This window comes from Octodon degus, unplaced genomic scaffold (genome assembly GCF_000260255.1).
Source record: "Octodon degus isolate 3935 unplaced genomic scaffold, OctDeg1.0 scaffold00094, whole genome shotgun sequence".
In the NCBI taxonomy this organism is placed as follows: Eukaryota; Metazoa; Chordata; class Mammalia; order Rodentia; family Octodontidae; genus Octodon; species Octodon degus.
This window is the reverse complement of record NW_004524670.1, coordinates 8,756,695-8,778,233: the sequence shown is the minus strand read 5'-3', so window position 1 is coordinate 8,778,233 and position 21,539 is coordinate 8,756,695. Positions and strand designations below refer to the sequence as shown.

Below are 21,539 nucleotides of genomic sequence, written 5' to 3'. Positions count from 1 at the left end.
TGTTATGCGTGGGGTTGGGTTCTGAGGTTGCATTTTGTTCCTTCTCATCATTTTGTGTAGCACTGTCTTCTGACCTTTGTTGTAGATCTTCGTTGTAGTTATAACCTTAGCACGTACTGAAGTTCAGGTGCAGATCTACAAAGTCTGGATTTATCCAGCTATGCCTGGCTTGGGTCTGTCTGCTGTGCTCAGCTCCTTCCCGCGGCTGCCCTTGAGGGTGAACCTGTTGTGCCCCTGTGGCAAGATGTTCTGCTCCTGGACTAGCTGGGTGGTTCTATCCTCTACCTTCTCTGTAGGGATTGCAGCTGCAGGGTCACACCCCAGGCCTGTATGCCAGGCCTGAGCTGAGCCTGGAGGGGACAAGGTGGAGTAGGGGGAGAGGCAGCTCTCCCACACACTCACTGGGTCTGGGCTAGGACTGGGTCTGGGGGTTCCTGGAAAGCGGCAGAAATTCCTACACAGCGGGCGGGGTGGGGAATATGCTGCAGAATGGTGGGGGGCGTCCCAAGGGGGTGGAAGAGGGTCTCGCCCATGCTGCGCCTGGGCTAGGACCCGGAGTTGGTCCCGCCGGCGCAGGGTAACCGGAAACTCCCACACTCTCACCGGACCTGGGCTAGGACTCGGTCTGGGGGTTCCCCTCTACTCTTTATATGTGAAGTTCTTTATTACCTTGTAGAAGGAAAGGCTAGATATAGTAATCTCCTTTGGCAATAAGGTTATTTACAATATTTTTCTGTTGCTTTGACCTTCATTTCTTAAGAACTGTTTTGTTCATGTAAAATAAAGTACATCTTTAAGGAATGGAATGTCCCTCAGCTTGCAAGTGTTAATAGCTTACATTTACTATGGCTATACTACGTAAGGTAGCCTTCTGAATGCTTTACCTATATTACCTTATTTCTCACCATGTCATGTACTTTGAGCACCCACCTTCCTTCTGTATAGCGAACTACAGCACAGAGCAGTTCGATGACGCGCTTGAGGTCTTATAGATGGAACACTATCTAATCTCAGCTGCTGTAACTTGAGAGTTTGTTCATTTAACTCTCGACAAGTGATTAGAGAAACTAATCATTGATCATGGTTACAATTTTTCATTCTTTTTCTGTACGTTTTTAATTTTTAAATTTTTTTTCATTTTTTGGTACTGGGAAGAGAACTCAGGATCTTGCACTTGCCAGTGTACATTTGTTTAAAACCTCTTTAAATTTAATGTTAGCGTTGCTAGCATTTGCTTTTATAACTACTTTATTTAAGGAATTTTAATTCTCTTTGTTCATTGACTCAAGAAAAAATGTTATAGCAATAACAGATTTCCCCTTTCTCATTAATATAGTTTTCCTTGAATGCTTATGATAGCAGTAGAGAAATTATGGTGTCCGTTTTTCTATATATAATGTATTCATGCAGTTTATATTGTATAAAAAGTAATATTGGTACCATTTAGTGTCTAATGTAGGCATTAAATTGTAGTAAGTTGCTGCCAAAGTAGGAGCAATGGCTTTATAGTGTAGACAGTTAGCTTATTGGCTTTGCTATAAAGAACTGCTTTAACTGGGCTTGGACTTAACAATAATTTATCTTTCCATCTGTTTGTTTGTATCTATATGTGTACATTGCTATTGTGTGTGTATATAAATATATGTACAGAACCCACCCCAAAAATGTATACACACTTCAGTTTGCTGTCCTAATAAATGTCTGCAAGCTCATAGCTACCACCTTGAGGCTGTCTTGTGGTTGTAGAGGCCAAAAGCAACTTGTATTAATCTCATGATTTCTCAATAAATTTAGTATCAAAATATTTATGCAAATTTTTCTTTTCCTGATGTATACATTTTTTGGGGGCAGATTATGTTGTATTGAAATTGACTATGGGGGACTGGGGTGTATATATATATATATATATATGAACAAAAAGTAAAAATTTAATAAAAAATAATAGAGGCACTATAGTTAATACATTGAATATTATCATCTTTAAAGTAGTTACTCAGTATATATGTATATATATTTTTTTTCTTTGCAAAATTAGTGAAGTGTCTCAGTTTGAAAGTGCCTTTATTTCCCCACCCCCTTTTGAACCTTCTGTAGCTCATCTGTGACAGTGGATGGGATTATAACCAGTCTGTGCTGCAGTCCCAAGACCAAGTCCGTAGCATTGCAGCTGGCTGATGGCCAGATACTTAAGTGCCTTTGGGGTGAGTATCAGAGTTTTAGGAAAACATGTCTAGCTCTTATGAAATACTTAATTCTTAAGCCATGTACTTGAAGATATCTTACACTTTACTGTTTCATAACTGTCATGTCAGGTCTTTTTATTTACTTTTTTTTTCCTTCAATGCTGGGGATTAAACCCAGTAAGTACTTTACTACTGAGTTATCCCCCTCGCCTGTTGGCTAAGTCTTTACCCTGGAATTTATGCTGTACAGTAGAACTGGAAAGTCTCTTCTCCCATTTTTTCTTATAATGAAAAGAGTATCCCAATGACTTTCTAACATATATTTGGAATGTGATATAAATTGTGTATTAAGTGTTTTAGGAAACATTGGTATCAACAGTTTTCTTTTTTAAAAAGAGACAGCTCTTTGTAAACCACATCTGCCAATCTTACAGAGTCACCTTCTTTGGCTGTTGAACCATGGATGAGCCCTGGTGGATTTCCTATTCGATTTCCTTATCCATGCACACAGACTGAATTGGCGGTGATCGGAGGAGAGGTAAGTAGAAACAGGGTAGGAAAATTTATCACTTAAAATAGTTATCCAGGGCCAGGAAGATAGCTCAGTGGCATAAGTGTCTGCTTGGCAAGTACAAGATCCTGAGTTCGATCCCTGGTACAAAAAGAAAAATTATCCAGTGACTAAGGATATTAGGTAGAAAGATTGTGGGCTTTGGAGTTGGATTTGGGTCTCCAATAAATTCCAACCTAACAGGAAGTTATCTTACTTTCATGATTCATACTTTATCTATGAGAAAATCAGTGTGTTTCCTTCAATATTTATAAGAATTAAATGAGATAATATATATGATTTACAGATTTTATTCCTAGATTAACAGAATATTCAAAGTTAGTTTTATTCAATAGCTTTTTAGTACAACAGATAGGAACTCAGAGTAGGTTGTCATTCAACAAGTATTAGAATATCTGTTGGAGTGAGTGGTGGGACACAGCCATTGTAAATTAAAACATTAGCTACCTTCTATCAGTGTAAGTAAAATTAATCCTTCTGTGGGACATGAAGGAAATTAGTAGGGTGTGATGAGAGAGAATAGTGAAGTATTTGGGAGCAATTACAGAATGATAGCTCTGGAGATGAAAATCTTTTACTTCAGGAAAGCCTCCTGAAGTAGTAAATATGTGCTGCAGTGTGAAGAAGAAAGCTCTCCCTGGAAAGTGCTCCCAGGAGGAGGTGCTAGAAACATCTCGCACTTGGAAAGACCTCATCTTATTCAGGTCACTCAGTTTAGGTAGTGTGGCTGGAGCTGGCAACATGAAGTTGCGTGTTATTCTCAGTCAGCAGTCTTGTGTTTTGCTTCATCGTTGAGGGATGGTTTGGCTGCCCAGAGGAGAAGATGGGAAAGGCATGAGAGTTGAGTGGGAGATCAACATAGAAAATCAGTGACTTAGGACAGGAAATGTAGTCAGGATCAATATAGAAGGTAGTGGTAGCAGGATTTGCTGATGGACTGGGGGGCATCCCACTCCATTTTATGTTGGACCACTCTGTCTTGGGTATGTACGTTCAGTGTCATGAGGACTTAGATATGAGATCTTAGAGCAGTAGAAATCTGTAATAAACTAGGCTTCACTAGTTTGAAATAGAATTGCGTTTAATGTGTGTTTTATTTCTTTACAGGAATGTGTCCTTGGTCTAACTGATAGATGTCGCTTTTTCGTCAGTGACACTGAGGTATCAGGGCTTGATTGGATGGATCCTTTTCACAATTTGGGCTGCAAATACAGTTAATATCTCCCTGACCTCTTTTGCCTCGTTGCAGGTTGCATCAAATATCACATCATTCACACTGTATGATGAATTTTTATTGTTGACAACCCATTCTCATACCTGCCAGTGTTTTTCCTTGAGAGATACTTCACTGAAAAGTAAGTTTTCAATGTATAAAGTGAAAATAGCCCCTCTCCACTGGCTTTTGCCATTTGGAGTCTTGAAGACTTAATTATTTTACCTGGTTTGACTTTTTGCCATGGAGAAAGCCTTTCATAGGCTGGAGAAAATGTTTAGATTTCATTTACTTAGTCTGTACTCTTAACATAGTACCTCAGTCGAATCATTCTGTTGCAGTTAGCAAAGATTTCCAGACATGGAATTCGTTCCTTATGTAGCATATGCTAAAATCAGACAGTGTTTTGTGCATATTTATTATATAACATCTAATATTTTATTTTGAGTTACCATGTAGACCTCAGACTAGCACTATGCTCTAACCTTGGGTTATAATCTTTATTATGCCCATTCTCCATTGTACTTTTACACTTCATCTTATGGCTTGTAGAGTATTGGCATCCATTTTTTCTTTTATTCCATGCCTGTGTCTGTTTTTATTGTTTTTAAAAGTGGTCTTATTTTCTTTCTACTTCTATATTTTTCTTATAATGAAAGAGTATCCCAGTGACATTTTAAAATATATTTGGAAGGGGCTAGGGAGATAGCTCAGTAGAATAAGTGTTTGCCTGGCAAGTGCAAGGGCCTGAGTTCAATCCCTGGTTCTGCTAAAAAAAAAAAAAAAAAAAAAAACAAAACTGAAAAAAGTAAAATAAAATATATTTGGAAAATGATGTAAATTGTGTGATATTTTATGATACATTGGTACCAACAGTTTTGTTTTCATGTATGTGGTTGTTGCAGGATATCACTATATATCTTGTGTTTGTGGTGATCCTTCTGCACCACTATGCCTGGACTCTGCTGGCTCAGCCCACCCTGGGGCGGGGCTGGCGCAGCCTGTGGGGCCTGGGATCTAACCTTGGTCCCTGTGCTTGCCTGAGTTTGCCTAAGCAGTGCTTTAGTCCACTGAGCTATCTTGCTGACCCAATAGTTTTCTTTTTTTTTTTTTAAAAAAGAGACAGTCAGCCTGGAAGCAGGCTCTTTATGGTTATAGAGTACTGGTAATGCTGTGAGGTAGAGAAATTGCCCTGAAATTACTATGTTTTACTGATTGTTTGAGAACTTGTGTAGGATGGCTCTGTGAGAGGGCAAGTTCCAGGAATGCGGTTGTTCTTCAGATGTGTCAGTAATACTGAGGATGAGTGGGAGAGCATAGGAACCTGGTTTTTATATACTCTGCTTCAGTTAGTATGTGTCATTTCATCTACAATTAGTGGAGAGTGGCATGTCACAATCATTTTCAAGGCTTAGCCAGTCGTGTTTTTAGCGTTACAGGCAGGTCTGTGCAGCAGTCAGGTGGCTAATGGTGAAGTTCTGCGGAAGGTGGAGAGGGGTTCTCGGATTGTCACAGTTGTGCCCCAGGACACAAAGCTCATATTACAGGTAAGCCTTTGTGACTGTCATTCGCTTACTACCAAACAGAGTTCTTGCAGAATTTGTTTTAGGCTTTATTCTTTCATCATTTATTATAAACCTTTCTTGCCAGGTTGTTCGTTAGGTTTATACAATGCAGCGTTGATACAGGCTCTGAGTACTAAGGCTCAAAGGGAAGCTTTTCTTGAAAGTCAGATAAACATTGAGTACAACTAGATTCTGCTACAAGTGTATTGATTGCTTGTGCAGCATTGTAGTAGTTCTTAAGAATTAGATAAAATTGTGTCTGCTACTCAAATTTTTCCACTTAATTGAGAATGTTAATGTTTGATTTATTTATTTTTAAGATGCCGAGGGGGAATTTAGAAGTTGTTCATCATCGAGCCCTAGTTTTAGCTCAGATTCGGAAGTGGTTGGACAAGTAAGTGCTGTGCATACAACTAGTTAATTTGCCAACAGCAAGTATAATTAAGATAATTAATACATAACTATAATCATTATTAATATAATCAATGTAATTTTTATAACTTGCCAGTACAAAAAAACTTACAGATACCTTCAATCAAATTCTCAGAAACATGTTATTTTAGTTTAATACTGTGTGTGTAAAAGCTCATTATGTGAAGGAGGGCTTCTAAAGAGGACCCAAATAGGCTTTAGGTGGCCTGTGAACCAGGGAAACTGTACACTGAACTCTGTATATTTACCCATGGCTTTCAAAAGATTTGTGGAGAGGTATATGACTCAGAAACCCCAGGGTTACTGTTGTAAAAGAAATGATCAAAATTCTGAGTCTGTGTGGAGCAAGCTTTGTATTAGAAAGGTCTCCATTAATATTACAACAGTAGGCCTTAGTTACCTGATGATTTTCTGGATTATAACTGGTTTGTAATGAAAACACACTGAGCTTAGGGGAGCTTAGGTTTTGTGAAATACCCTTGTATCTGTTCTGCCTCCTCACAGGCTGATGTTTAAGGAAGCGTTCGAATGCATGAGAAAGCTAAGAATTAACCTCAATCTGATTCATGACCACAACCCTAAGGTAATTTTTTAAATCTAGTACTTATCTTAGCTTACTTTATATTTGAAGTGATATCCTAACCAGAACATTTTGTCTTTTTTGCTAGGTATTTCTTGAAAATGTGGAAACCTTTATTAGGCAGATAGATTCTGTAAATCACATTAATTTATTTTTCACAGAGTTAAAGTAAGTATTTTGATAATTCATAGTTTTTGTCTTAAAGGAAATCAAATATCGAGAAATTATTTCTGTTTTAAAAAATCACTGAAACTCTTAAATATGATTTTTGTTATTTTCTCTTTTCAAAATAGCCTGCTTAAAGCTATCACTTTAAAACCTGCAAAATTATTTGCCTTGAATTTTAGCTATACATTTTAACCTGTTTGTTTCTCTTAAGAGATTGAGATCAAATGATGTCTATCTGCAGTGATTTTTTTTTTCCAACTTGTTAAATATTTTAAATATATGGAAAAATCGAAAGCATGTCCAGGAGACAGCCTGTCTTTGACTCTAATTCTCCAGTCCAGATTTTCCTACATGTGCTTATCAACACCCATGATTTGTCCGAGTGCCCATCTGTTGTATACAAATGTCAGAGCAACTTGTAAACATCAGACCACTTAATCTCCCAGGATTTCACCTGCCATAGGGTTAATCAGAGTTCTTCGTGTATAAACTAGTTACGCTTTTTGTCACTGTATTTTTTGGTTTTCTTTTTTTAAGGGCAGATTTGTCTGTAGTGAAATATATAAATCACCTGTCAAGTTTGAGAACATGTCTTTCCCATCAAATTCTCTTAAATTCCTCTTTATTTAGTGCCTGTGTCTCATCCCTTAGGCAACTACTGGTATGAGTTTTTTCACTGTGGGTCAGTTTTGGCCATTGAAGAATTAGATATAGAGTCAAACAGTATTTACTCTTCTGGGTAAATGCAACTTCCTTTACCCAGCCCACTGTCTTAAGGTTCATCCGTGTTTTTACATGTATTACTAGTTCACTCTTTTTTATTGTTAGTAATATACCATTGTGTATATGCCACCTTTTGCTTATTCCTCAGTTACTAGACATCTGGATTGTACGTGTTTTGAGATTAATATGAGTAAAAGATCTATGAATAGTGTATGTGTCTTTTGTGGAAATGTTTCACTCTTAATATTCTTTATTTCTAAATTATTTTCAAAAGTTCAGTGAATTTTCCAAGACTTGCATATCTAAGATAGATCCCTAACTAAGAAAGATGGGTTAAAGTATTGTAAAACAAAGCATTCAATGTATCTTCTTTCTCACATACATTTTTTAAAGAAAAGCTTAAATTCTTTATGTCTGAAATTATTGCTCTTATTTTATCTCATAAGCTTATTGGATATGTATAGTAGTTTGATCAGTGGGCCACATATCTAGTTAGTGACACTTGTTTGTATCCATGTGTTCTTAGGGAGGAAGATGTCACAAGGACCATGTACCCTCCTCCGCTTACCAGCAGTGCCCAGCTGCCCATGGATCCCACTGTGAAAAAACTCGACCTCATCTGTGATGCAATGAGAGCAGCCATGGAGAGCATCAACCCTCATAAGTATGTGTGCTGCCATTATGGGCATCTTTGGAATAACAGAAGCAGATAGTTGTCCTTGTCTAGCTTAACCCTTCTCATTCTCTGTTCTTCACTTGCTGCCTCAGGTACTGCCTATCAATACTCACGTCTCATGTGAAGAAAACTACCCCAGAGCTGGAACTTGTGCTGCAGAAGGTACACGAGCTTCAAGGTAGAGACCTGCTCCCAGAATGTTGAATATGATCTTGACAATCACTGGTCCTCTGCAGATGACATTTCTGTGTCATTGTCACATTACACACAGTTAATATGTGACCCTTTGGTTGCCATTTCAAGACCTGTATCAAGGGTTTTAATGGTGCCTATGAAGCCTGTGTGAAAGACACATGCATATTGGTCATGTGTCCATCTCTGTCAAAAAAATCTATTTCTTTGCCTTTTGAGGTCTTCAGCTTTTCCCTCATATGGTTCTGTTCTGTTTCTGTGAATACCAACAGAGAATGGCCCATCTGTTCCTGATGCTGTGAGTGCAGAAGATGCCTTAAAGTATTTGCTCCTTCTGGTAGATGTTAATGAGTTATATGATCATTCTCTTGGGACCTATGACTTTGATTTGGTCATCATGGTAGCTGAAAAGTCCCAGAAGGTATGTGGAATTCTTTGCATCATTCTGGGTAGTGTTTATATAGTCACAGTAGGAGGAACTTCTGTGCCCCGCATACAGTGGTTGTCTGATATTATGTTGTGACTACGGAACAGGGGCAGATCTCTGAGCCTGCAGCACCCACACGCCTAAGCGTCATTCCTTGTGGTAGTTCTGAGCTTATCCAAAGTGTTGAGGACTTGGGGAAGTTGGTCAGTGGTAGATTGTATGCTCAGCATGTAAGGCACACTTGAGTTTAGTTGCTTGTACCAGACACACCAAGTTGACAAGGTGAAATAAAATCATGTGATTATTTTGTAGATTCTAGGCATATGTATGAACTATTCTCTTAACAAGAAAATATAGTAAGTATTCCATGTTCTACTCTAGTTCTTTATCGTATAGCTCTTTTCCAGTGTAGAGTAGAAGCATGGAGGGTGGAAAGCTCAGGACCCCTTTCCCCACCTTGGAGCATCTTCTGTAGTCAAAAAGTTTGAGCACCACCTGTCATTTCATTTTGTTTTTTTGCAAACCCAGTGTCTTATTTGCTATTGTTGTTTTGGTTTTTCTAGAAAGGAAGATGTAATCCTTCTCTGCTTAACACTCTTCATGAGCTAGCCTAGTATCTATGGCATAAAGTTGAGAAGTGACTTAACATTGCTTAGAAACCCTTGTGTAGCCTGATGCATATGCATCTTTTCCTCCTCATCACTTGACCTATTTTTCTCTCACTTCCCTTGGAGGGAAGGCAGCGCATTTGTCCCTTCCCGCCCTCCCTTTATCACCACCAGCCACCGAATGCTTTGTGGGTCACATTACTTCTGTTTTCCATGGGTGCAAGAATTTCCATTGCTGCCATTGTTTGCCTGGCTAATTCTCACGTACCTATGTTAAAGGATGCCAAGGTGGCATCTTCCCAGTAAGCCATTTGTGTTCCGCTTTGGTGATTGGTGAGGTGCTGTCATGTGGCTCTCCAGGGGCTATGCCTACATAGCACACTCTGTCTCCTTCCTGCATAGCAGTCTGTCTTCCATGTGCAAGCTTCATAAATTAAGCGTTCTGTTGCATTCCTTGTACCTATTTAATACTTGTTAAATGTTGGAGGAATATGTTGGCCTACAGCCATCTTGCACAGTATACTGTCCTCATGTCATTACTTACCGTCTTATTTTTTTGTTTTTGAAGTGCTGTGGATTATGAATCCAGGGCTTTTGCACTGAAATCATCCCCAGCCTTTTTTTTACCTTTTTGAGATATGGTCTCACTACAATGCTAAACTGCCAGGCCAACAGCTTACTATCCTCCTGCCTCCGCCTCCCAAAATGTAGGGATTATATGCATATGCTGCCATTCCTAGCTTCATGTCTTTAGGAAGAAGGAGAATTTGCTTACAGGCCATAGCACAGAGCTAGAGATGATAGTGCCAGTAAATATCAGTTATATGTCCAGCTAGTGCCAGTAAATATCAGTTATATGTCCAGCTCGTTGTGGTTATATGTTTAACATGTGTTGTTCGTAAACGGAGAGCACAGAAGATGCCACGAAAACAGCACCACGAGCAGTGCTCTACACTCAAGAGAAATGTGGCTGCATTTGGGGAGCATCTTTTGGGTTACAGCCTGACATTCATTATTGCTTTCTGAAATGAGTAGTTACTATGAGACATAAGTAAGGATGAGTCATGTATTTATTTATTATTTGACATAGGATCTTGCGTGTAGTTTGGACTTGTAGTGATTCTCCTGTCTCAGCCTCCCCAGTGCTGGGGTTACAGGCATGTGCCACCATGCCGTTTTGGGGCTGGCATGGCACACCTAGGGTTCCAGGGCCAGCATGGCATTTGGTACCAGGTTTTGAACTCGGGACTTTGTGCTTGCCAGCAGACACTATGCTATTGAGCTAGCTCCCTAGCCCAAGGATTAATCATTATTTCAGATAATAAACTAATAATGCGCATATGTGAAAGCATTTTTACCAAATTTGCTTGATGTAGTTTGATTTTTATGTTACATGTAATTGCTAGCTTATACACATTTAAAATTATGTTTTTGTGGAGTTATTGCCATAATTATATATATTTGTAAATGTCGAAAGTAATAAAGTTTTACTTATTTCTTTAGGATCCCAAAGAATATCTTCCATTTCTGAATATGCTTAAGAAAATGGAGACTAATTACCAGAGGTTCACGATAGACAAACACTTAAAAAGATATGAAAAAGCCATTGGTCACCTCAGCAAGTGTGGTACATGTGTTTATTTCTGCTTCAGATCGTCCTTGCAACTAGCCAATGTATACATTAAAACGATTGTTTTAGAGACTGATTTCAATTTTGTGCTTGATTTTGAGAGGTTGAGGGGAAAGCGAATTACTGCTACTGAACTGGAGCTGTTCCCTCCCTAAGAGACAACATGGAGTAGGTCTTATTTGGGTTACGATTGAGCACCTGCTAAGTTCACTTCAGTGCCTCCGAGTAAAACTTTCGGGTACTCATTCTTCTCGTGTCCACTGCACATGAGAGAAGACCGAGCTTGTCTGCAGCGGGTGTTGAGGCTCCCACCCAGTTCCCTGAAAGACAGTTTAATTGGCACTCATGGAATAAAAACAACAAATCAGGACTATCAGTGTCCTACTCTCCTGCACCTTCTGTTCTGGGCTGAAGCAGCTGATGGTTTCCCAAAGCCTTGATGTAAGGACAGGTGCCAGGTGCCACAGCTAGGTGTCCTCTTTTTTGCTTACTTGGTTTGAGGAATGACGGATCATGTGTTTAATTAAGATCCCCAGGTAGTCTTTCTCAAGGCTGAGAAACACTGCAGTGTCTGGGAAGTGTCAAGTCCCTGAGTAGAATGCAGATCCGCTCAGTGCCTCTCCCTCCTCAGAGTTTGCAGTACTTGTTAATCAAATTCTTGTAGTTCATTCACCAGATACTCAGATTATTAAGTGTTTGAAAGTTCCCACTTCAATTTCATTTGGGAACTACTGATATAAATGAAATCCATTGTACTTCCAAAGTCTTAAGCCCTTGTTTGTGCGATTTTTATTCCTGCAGGACCTGAATACTTTCCAGAGTGCTTAAATTTAATAAAAGATAAAAACTTGTATAAGGAAGCTCTGAAGTTATATCTACCAAGCACACAGCAGTACAAGGTGTGTGGTGTATGGAATAAGACTGCTGATTTTGGTCCATGTGTGGTACATGTCTTACAGATGAGGACACAGCCTGCCTAAGGGCCCAGAGCTGCAGAGTAGCTTTCTGTCCCTGCTGATAATCTTTAGCACCAACTTCTACCTCTCTCCCCTTACACTGTTACTTGTGTGTAGCTCCACAGATGTCATACTGGGTAATGCCTCTGTCAGCCCTGCGCCCTGCCTTCCAGTAGCTCCAGCTATTCATAGGAGCCCTCAGTGTCTTGTAGAAAGCCATTCTTGAACAAGGTGCCAGGTGCTGAGCTCCGAGAGCACCCTCTTTTTACCTGGTGGTCACATTTATCAAACTTCTGGATTTCTCCTTCGTCTCCCCAATGAGGCTGTGAGATGTGTTCATCTCTTTGTCTCTGCCTAACATTGAGCTTGGGGAATGCAGAATTTGGGGACGTCCCTGCCTCTTGGCTCTTGTTTTCTATTCTGTTCCATGCTCTCTCTGCCAGGTACACCAGCCTTGGTCATTCTCATGCGTGTTGTGCACGCTCCTGCTAAAGACCTCAGGGCCTCGCTGGGCTCTGCCTGGAATGCTCCACTGACTTTCTACATGCATTTCCTCACAGCCACCGCCTTCTTCTAGAGATAGTTCTCCCATCACTATTCCTTTTTTTGGGGGTAGGGGCAGAACCAGGGATTGAACCCAGGCCCTCGTGCTTGCCAGGGAAGCGCTTATTCCACTGAGCCATCTTCCTCCCCCCCCCCCCATCACTATTCCTTTACTTTCCTCTTTGCAACCATCACATTGTAGCCTGTACTGTGTTGGTAAGCCCATTCTCCTGCCCATCCTTTATTGCCATAGAACTAAGAACTTGATGGTCATTCATGTTTGGATTTATTTTTGTATCTGTATTATTCCCACGGATAATGGGAATAATGTCTAAAATAGTATACACATATATCAGTACTTTGTAATTGTTGAGTGAATAGATGGTACATCCCCAGTAAGGTTTTGAAGGGAAAAAGGAATGAGTTAACTCATCAATAATAGGAATTTCCAAAGTAATTCAAGACTTTAATCACTAAGTTAGCCAGCACTAGAGGTTTAAAGAATTGCGTCCCTGACAACCACCCACTGTCCTTTTGTCACAGGCTGTCTGCTTTGCATATGGGGAGTACCTGACACAAGAGCACCAGCATGAGATGGCGGGGCTTTTGTTTGCCCGCTGTGGTGCTTACAAAGAAGCACTCTCGGCCTTTCTGGCTTGTGGCAGCTGGCAGCAAGCCCTCTGCATGGCAGCCCAGCTTCACCTGCCCAAGAACCAGCTGATTGAGCTAAGCAGGACTCTGGCAGGTAAGCAGGATCATTTGTTTTGTCTGTTTAGAAGTTTTTTGTTTGCTAATTTTGCAAATGAAGGACGGCATGTTTTGAGATAGCCTTATCGTTACTTGCCTTAGAGTGATCTATCAAGCATAGTGAAGGCTAAGCTGCTATAGCAGTCTCAAAATGGGACCTAGGGGTGGGGCTTTTTGTTTGCTCATCAGAAACAAGGTCCTGTCAATCTCCAGCTCTGAAAAAAGAAAAAAACACGCAAACAAAATATGAGCCTTGAAGTATAATGACACACTGAAAAAAAAAAGTTCAGTTCTTCCACGTAAGGACTGATAGGTTTTTTTTCCATTGTGTGGCTCTGCAGTCTCTTAGGTAGATACTTATAGCTTTGTTATTTCTGCATTAGCATTCCAGTTCTTGCACATGAAGGACAACCAGAGTGGTAGGAAAACACGTAATTGTTAAGTTGGAAATGACCTAGAAATTCTATCATTTCTACTCCATCTCATCCATTAAAACTTAGGTCATAGGTTACACTGTCACTGGGTAGCCATGTGCCCTATAAGAAGAACATGAATTTGGGGAAGAGCCATTTGGGTATAGGCAGCAGATTCTTGAAGACCATATTGGCAGTAGCCAGGAATGGGGTGGAAGAAAAGGCCTAACAGACAAGGAATCTAAAGTGAAGGCAGCTCAGCAGCCTCAGGGTCTATGCTTGCCTTGGAAGTCCCTGAGTCTGGTTCCTTAGAGAGGAAGTGAGGTGAGGTGAGGAAGGCTCTGGGCTGCAGCAGTGCTGGAAAGAAATGAATGCTTGGTATATTGTTTTCTCTACCTTTTTTTGGTAGTCCATTTTCCATTGCTAATAGTACTGTTAGCACAGGCTAGGTAAGTTATGGAGAAAAGGGGTGTCTTGGGCTCATGGTTGTAGTTCAAGGCTGAGGTCCAGCTTGTGGTGATGGCCTCCTTACTGGCCATCTGCTGAGTTTGTGGTACACCTGTCATGTGTTGATACTGAGAGGTGCAGTGTGTGCACACGTGTGTGTGCTCTGATCTTCACTGTCATCTAAAACCAACAGTATTTAGTCATGGGCAGGTCTGCCCTGCTGACCTTACCCAGTCCTTAGCACTTGCAGGAGCCCAATCAATTTGTGTGATCCTCTTAACACCTCACAGTCGGAATTCAACTCCAAACACATTTCAGAAGGGACAGAATGTTCAAACTATAACATTCTTATTAAGTTTTATAGATATTATGATTTTTTAAAAAGGAGTTACGCAAAAAAATCCAAATTACAGCTTATTATTACATTTATGTACATATTTCCCTTTGTTGTTTGGATGACATTTTTTTCTGTGGAATTATAGAAATACATGAAATTATGCCTTTTTGTATTCTGGTTATTAGATTTATAAATTCCTCTATTTCCAAGCTGAACTCTTTTTTACAGATATTGAGATTTCCTTATTTTTTGTCATTTTCAATTATAACTTCTTTTAGCTCCCTGCCCCTCCTATTACGGGGATGGAACTCAGGATCCTGCGCCAGGCTGTCTCCTTGGCCCTTTATGTTGTTTCTAGTTTATATCCTAGCACTTCTTTGGGGGAGATTGAGTAGCTTTGCTAATATTCTTTAGAACTCTTGGCTTGCTATTTACTGTGTCTTGTGTTGGAGTCTACGCAGTTGTTTACGATGTTAAGTGAAAAAAGCTAAGGAGGGTAATTACCAGAGATTTCTGAGCAATTTTACAAAGTGGAGTCGCTTTATATGCATATTTAACTTGGGCATTTTATATAGGCAGTAAAAGGTAACTATTAAATAGTGGAGGCCATTCTGCTTCCTTTTTTAGTGAAAATACAGTATCCTGGAAAGAGCATGAGATGGGTCGGCCTGCCCGTAAAAGTCTTGGGTTTTGTTTGCCTTTCTTACTGTTGTATAGGAGGTTGTTGGGTTGTCGTTGTGTTGGTTTTTTAGTCTCACTATGTCATTTAAGCTGGCCCTGAACTCACTGTGTAACCCCGGCTGGCCTGGAACTCGATGGAGATCGTTCATTTTAGTAAGAATGCAGACCCTGCTTGCCCAAACATAATTCAGCTGTCACCACCTAGTGCTTGCCAAAGAAACAGCAGTCTCTTCCTGTTAGAGAAAGAATTGGATTGGTGAGAGCTGCGAGGTCACTTTCCCATATGCCTGCCTTCGGAAGCATTTTTTTAAGGCTAATTTTGACTATATATGATTTTCCAAATCCTGTGCTAAACGAAGATTCCATCTGCCATTTAAGAAAGAACTCCATGATGTGTATGCGTGTTCCACCATAGAAATTCACAAAGTGCATAGTTTTGATGCATAACAAATGTTATAGAACCACTTCAATCAAAAAAAAAATCTTTGTTTTCAAGTGTCTATTCTTATCTTGGCAGGAAAGCTAGCTGAACAGAGAAAGTACAGTGAGGCAGCCACAGTTCTGGAGCAGTATGCCCAGGTGAGCTCACTTCCCCCTTGTGCAGCCCCAGTCAACAGGAAAAGGCTTTTCCCGCCTGTGCCATTCTGATGAAAAGTAAAACAACTATGGGGTTCTGATTTTATGGCAGTTTGTAAGGGTAAGTGCTTGTGTGAGCTCTTGATCGAATTGTGAATTTTATTATGAACATGATAGAATTGCATTGACACTGGCCAGAGTAACAGGACACAGATCTGTAGTTGGCACGGGGATTATTTATTTGTAGGACTTCCTTTGATGAGAGTTTTTTGTAATTATTGGCTGGTAAATTTTCTTAACTTAGTTGTCTTTTTAAGACAGTAATCTTATCTCATAGAAAATAAGAGTAAGAGAAGATGACTAAAATTTTGTATCACTTGATCCTGTAAAGGAACCATGATGGGTGATTAAATTCAAAACATCAGAGAATAAAACATGTCTGAAAAGTTAGAATGGTGGGAAAGATACACTGTATCACATGGTTGATGAAATGAATAAGATATTGCCATCTTTTTTCTTTATAAAGGACAGTTCATAGAACTGTAATTGTGTATTTACGTAGACCCACATTAATTCACCAATTTTAAGTGAAGAATGAGCTTTAACAGATGTGTAGTTATGTAACCACCCTATGCTCAGGAAATAGAACATTTCTAACATCTCAGAAGTTCCCTGCTTTCTCTTTTAGAGTCTTTTCCTCACTTCCAGTCTCTGGCATTCACTGGTAGAATTTCTTATAAATAGAGCCATACATATGTACATACAAATTTTTTTGATCCGATTGCTTTCACATTGTGCTTTTGAGGTTCATTCACATTATAGCTTGTCTCAGTTTTTTGTTGTTGATCAGTTTTGCATTGTATAGTATATAGTATCACAATTTATGGGCCTAGTCACAAGTTGATGTATGTCTTTGGATTATATTTTTGAGTGTGGGGTTATAAATCACCTGTAAAAATTCTAGAGTAAATCAATAGGTGCAGGAGTAGCAGTGCTAGGTCACATGTTAAGTGGATTTTATTTTTTTAATTTATTGATTTATTTTTTGGTGGTACCAGGGATCAAACTCAGAACCTTATGCTTGCCAGGCAAGCACTTATTCCACTAAGCTATCTCCCCAACCCCTTGAATTTTTAACTTTATAAGGAGCTTACAGAACTTGTGCAGAGGATCTCTTAAGTATTTTTGTGGTTACTGTATTTATGAAGGCTTATGTCCTTGTGAGATTTTGTATTAGGATAATGGTGTGCTTGTAATAGGAAGGGAATTTCTTATCTTCTGTTCTCTGGAAAATTTGTATAGAAGAGTCTAGCTTCTGGTTAAAAATTTACGTGATTAAAAAAAAAAAAAATTACGTGATTTTGCAGTCCTGACCATGAGAATTTACCTTGGAGGTCTCATGGGGAACAGCTGCTCTTCCCTCTGACAGACATGCTATCCTGCCAGTGTGCAGCCAGCTGCAGTCAAGGGCTCAGACCCCCTGACTGCTCTTGTTCTTCGCACATCTGCTTTCCTAGCCTTGGTGCTTTCATTTTTAGTTCTGTTGGTCTAAAGCCTCGGGCCAAGGTTGTTTTCAGGCATCTCTGTTTTGACCTTACACCGCGGAGGAGGCGGGCAGCCCCCAGGATACCTTTCCCCTCTCAGTGCCAACACTCTCCCACTTTTGGCCTTCCTTCCCCTTGGCCCTGCTGCACCACCCTCAAGCATCTATAAAACTGCAGAGCCTTTCATTGCAGACTCCCTCAGCAGTGATACAACCTCTGTGCCCATGCTGGCTGGCCAGTGTGTGTCATTCCGTGGGAAAGAAAGAGTGCCAAAACAGGGGGCTGGCGCTTTTCTAAGTCAGCTTCTAGCTTACACGAGCGTGCTTTAAAAAAGGCTTAACTTTCTCATTTTGATTTATTGTTTTGATCAGCAAAGCCCATATCTCCCAGCTTAGCCGAGCTCCTGACTTTTTTTTTTTCTTAAATATGTAGTAAAATTTGTCAGTAAGCCACCTTGGTCTAAAGTTGTCCTGTTCCTTCTGAAATGAGCTTAGGCAGTTTGTGTCTTTCAGGAATTTATTCTTCATTCTACACTGGCACGGAGTTGCCCATTGGATCTGTAATGATGTCCTGTCTTTCATCTCAAATATTGGTTATTTATATCTTGTTTTTGATCAGTCTGACTTAGTAGCTCTGTTTTTTTAGTAGTAATTCTAAGATTTAGAGTAAATACCACTCTTTCCATACTGTCCATTCACATGCTAGTATACCACTTTGTATATACGAGTACAAGAAACTTACAGGAGTATGCTTCCATTCTCCCGCTTGTCTTCTATGAGTTCACATTTTAAATCTGTGTACATTATAAACTCCATAAGTTGTTAGTGCTTTTGATTTAAGTGATCAAGTATTACTTAAAGAGATTTTTAAATGATTAAAAAATATTTTTCATAGTTTTAGTTTCAAGAGAAGTTGTGAAGTTTTATTTGTTATTTTCTAAGTTTTAAAAAATGCAAGGCACCTAAAATAGGTCAGAAAGTAAATTAAAGGGCTAAAATTGTAGAACGCTTAGAAAAAAAAGGGTAAATAAATCCTCATGACATTGGATTTGGCAGTGTATTCTTAGAATTAACAGCAAACACACAAAAAAACAAAATAACTTGTAAATTGGACTTTGTAAGTATTAAAAATTTTATATATCAAGATTATCAAGAACATGAAAAAGAAAGCTAATAGAATGGAAATACAGTATTCATAACTCCAGAATATATAAAGAACTTATGTAACTCAACAAAAAAAAAAAAAAAAAAAGGACTATGGTAGACATTTCTCCAAAGACAGTGTATGAATAGCCAGTAAGCACATGGAAAAATGTTCACCATCATTATTTTTCAGTTTTCTAGTTTTTCAAAATAAAACCTTGGAGAGAAGAATGTTAAATATTGTAGGATATTATAGAAACCAAGAGCCAGAAGCCCTAAAAGATAATATTCTGGTCTGCCAGTTTCAGAGTCTGCCATAATCTTTTTCGCAGTTCTGGAGCCTGCCTGAACCCTCTGAATCAAGGCTTGATAGTAAAACTGGGGAAGTAAGTATTTATGGCAGATGTACGTGATGGTGTGACTGCCCAGGAATTAATGCTATGCTGCCAGGTGTGGTGGCACACACCTGTAATCCCAGCACTGAGGCTATTGGCGCAGGAGGATCGTTAGGAGTTTGAGACCAGCCTGGGTTACAGAGTGCGCTCAAGGGTAGCATGAACTACATAGCGAGACCCTGTCTCAAAAAGACTCCCCCCCCAAAAAAAAAAAAAAAAGAGTGATAATACTTAAACATGTATCATTTGTCATCACTTGAAAAAGATGACACCCTTCTTTTCTTTTATTTCAGTCTTTATGGAGATTAATATCAGAATATATTAGGTCAGGGTCAGTGCAGAGAATGGGATCTGTAGGGGATTAAGCCAACCACAGGTGGAAGCTGCCCTGTGTTCTTTTTTATAGTAGATAATGATGACATCTGATGTTTGCTCCATTCACCTGTTCCCTTACTTACTGTTCCATTGTTAGGATTATGAAGAAGCTGTTCTCTTGCTGTTAGAAGGAGCTGCCTGGGAAGAAGCTCTGAGAATGGTAGGAGAATTTTTTAAATCCTCCCTATGGTGGGTTTTAAGTAGAAAAAATGCAAGGGAGACAAGTTTAATTGGAATCCTTTGTCTTCTGGGGGAGTGAAACTACCAGTAGTTCAGGATTCTGGTCTAAGGTTCAACAATGTTTTTAAAACCTTGATAATGTTTGAATTCACCCTCCATTTATGAAATATTACTACTTTTTTAAGGAAGTAAGTTGAATTTCTTTAGCTACCTTATACAACTACTACTCAGGAAGGTGTCTTGGCCGCTTCTGAAAATGAGCTATTTATTTCCAAGTACCTTAACTCCCTCCTGTCTAATTTTCCTAAAACTATTGTGTTTTCTCTTCTTAGGTATACAAATATAACAGACTGGATATTATGGAAACCAATATAAAACCTTCCATTTTAGAAGGTAAGAGTCACAGTTTTGATAGTATTCCTCATTTAGAAGTAAGGAAAATAGAAGAGATATCTGGGAGGGAGAAGACACCCTGTGTGTTAGTTCATTCTTTAATAATATGTTGTGTAGACTCAGCCCCCATTTTTTAGTTATATTAAACTTTTCATTGGTAACATAAAAGATGTGACATGAGAAACCTGTGGTGAAGTATATTTGAGCATCTTTGTAATGCATAGGCTTGGTTTTATGGCAGGTCCGTCTCTGGATTGCACAGTGTTCTATGCCAGAGCAGACTAGCTGCAGATCATTAGCTGGCCTCTGCACCTGTAGGCTACTGGCCCTGAGGCGGCACCATTCAGGAAAAACTAATCAACCTGATATTTAAGATTAGTTTGTAAACTTAGCTATGGAAAAATAGGATGGATGGATGGATGGATGGATGGATGGATGGATGGATGGATGGATAGATGGATAGATGGATAGATGGATAGATGGATAGATGGATGGGTGGGCTGACAGGCGGACGAGTAGTGGTTCTTTGTAGAGTACCTGCTTAATATATGCAAGGCCTTAGGTTCATTCCACAGTGGTTAAAAAAAAAGGAGAAGAAAAGTGCTGAAGCATTTGGGAATGAAGGAGGATCATCTCTACAGGTTAAGTTAAAATGGTTCCACAGAAGAACATTGAGTATGTATGTGTGCATTGTAGGCTTGAATGTTTTCAAAATTAAAGTTAAAAAGAACCCTTGCAAATGAGGCTGATAGTTCCTAGAGAACCAACAACTATTACCAGTTCCAGAATAGCCTGGTGGTCATTGGGACCCCTTAAAAGCAAAAGAAAAGAATATCCATTTGACCTACAGAATTCTGAGAAAGTAAGGGTTGATTTTGTGCTCTGCCTTTTTAAGTAATATCTGACCTTCTTGATTTGCACATTTATTCACATTCTTGTTTCTTCCCCCATTCTAATTAAAGCTGTTGGACAAATACTTCTTTTATTACTCACTGTAGTTATTCCTAACTGAAGCATTTTTCTTGAACCTATATAATTCACCCAGTCAGCCCTTATATTTCACAACTAATGAGAACCTAGAAAAATCCTGGTAATTCTAGTACCCATTGGTAAAACATATTCTTAGTGCCATTTTGGTTTTTTTCCATGTATTCAGTGTCATTTTTTTCCCGTTGAACAATAATTTTCAGGAATCATTCTGTACCTATCGGCATTTTGATGGATGTTTAAAAAGAAACACTTAAGTAATTCTTTGTTTTCATTGACAGCTGCCTGTGTGCCCCTTTATGTGCCAGTTTTCTCTGTGGTTTGATGTCAAGACTTTATTCAGATGATGATATAAGTGTAGTAGTACAGTAAGCTATAGTCATGTTTTGTTTTTGTTTTGAATTAGGGTCTTACTGTATAGTCCAGGCTGGTCCTAAACTCTTGATCCTCCTGCCTCAGCTTCCTAAATGCTGGGATTACCATGTGTGCCACTATGCTTCCATAGTAGCGCGCATTCTGGGATAATGTTGATGACCTCTGAGATCAAGAATTTCATCCTTCAGTTAATAAAGAACAGATCTTCCCCTTTGTTGAATTTTAATCTGTCCTTGCTGCCTCCTCCCCTTGTTTTTTTCTCTTTGCTTAAGCATCACACTAATTTTAGCTTCCATTTTGCATTCTAGCCCAGAAAAATTACATAGCATTTTTGGATTCTCAAACTACCACATTCAGTCGCCATAAAAAACGCTTGCTGGTGGTTCGAGAGCTCAAGGAACAGGCACAGCAGGTGAATCCTGGTGAGTGCTTGTGTGAGGCCATTGAGACTTGTGTGGAAACTTGGCACCCCCACATGTG

At 39.4% G+C, this 21,539-nt stretch overlaps 1 protein-coding gene across 3 annotated transcripts in view; it reads left to right on the top strand.

Moving 5' to 3' along the window:
• Elp1 (elongator complex protein 1) overlaps positions 1-21,539 on the top strand; it is a 61,384-nt gene that overhangs the window by 31,857 nt on the left and 7,988 nt on the right. For all 3 annotated transcript variants that reach the window (XM_023722930.1, XM_023722929.1, XM_004638077.2), the window contains exons 15-32: positions 2,095-2,201; positions 2,618-2,721; positions 3,862-3,915; positions 4,004-4,109; positions 5,399-5,514; positions 5,853-5,926; positions 6,469-6,547; positions 6,633-6,712; positions 7,962-8,099; positions 8,204-8,289; positions 8,576-8,724; positions 10,842-10,965; positions 11,770-11,867; positions 13,011-13,212; positions 15,610-15,671; positions 19,222-19,284; positions 19,637-19,697; positions 21,368-21,481. In XM_023722930.1, coding sequence (XP_023578698.1) covers positions 2,095-2,201; positions 2,618-2,721; positions 3,862-3,915; positions 4,004-4,109; positions 5,399-5,514; positions 5,853-5,926; positions 6,469-6,547; positions 6,633-6,712; positions 7,962-8,099; positions 8,204-8,289; positions 8,576-8,724; positions 10,842-10,965; positions 11,770-11,867; positions 13,011-13,212; positions 15,610-15,671; positions 19,222-19,284; positions 19,637-19,697; positions 21,368-21,481 — 1,817 coding nt within the window. The remainder of the gene's footprint in view (positions 1-2,094; positions 2,202-2,617; positions 2,722-3,861; positions 3,916-4,003; positions 4,110-5,398; positions 5,515-5,852; positions 5,927-6,468; positions 6,548-6,632; positions 6,713-7,961; positions 8,100-8,203; positions 8,290-8,575; positions 8,725-10,841; positions 10,966-11,769; positions 11,868-13,010; positions 13,213-15,609; positions 15,672-19,221; positions 19,285-19,636; positions 19,698-21,367; positions 21,482-21,539) is intronic.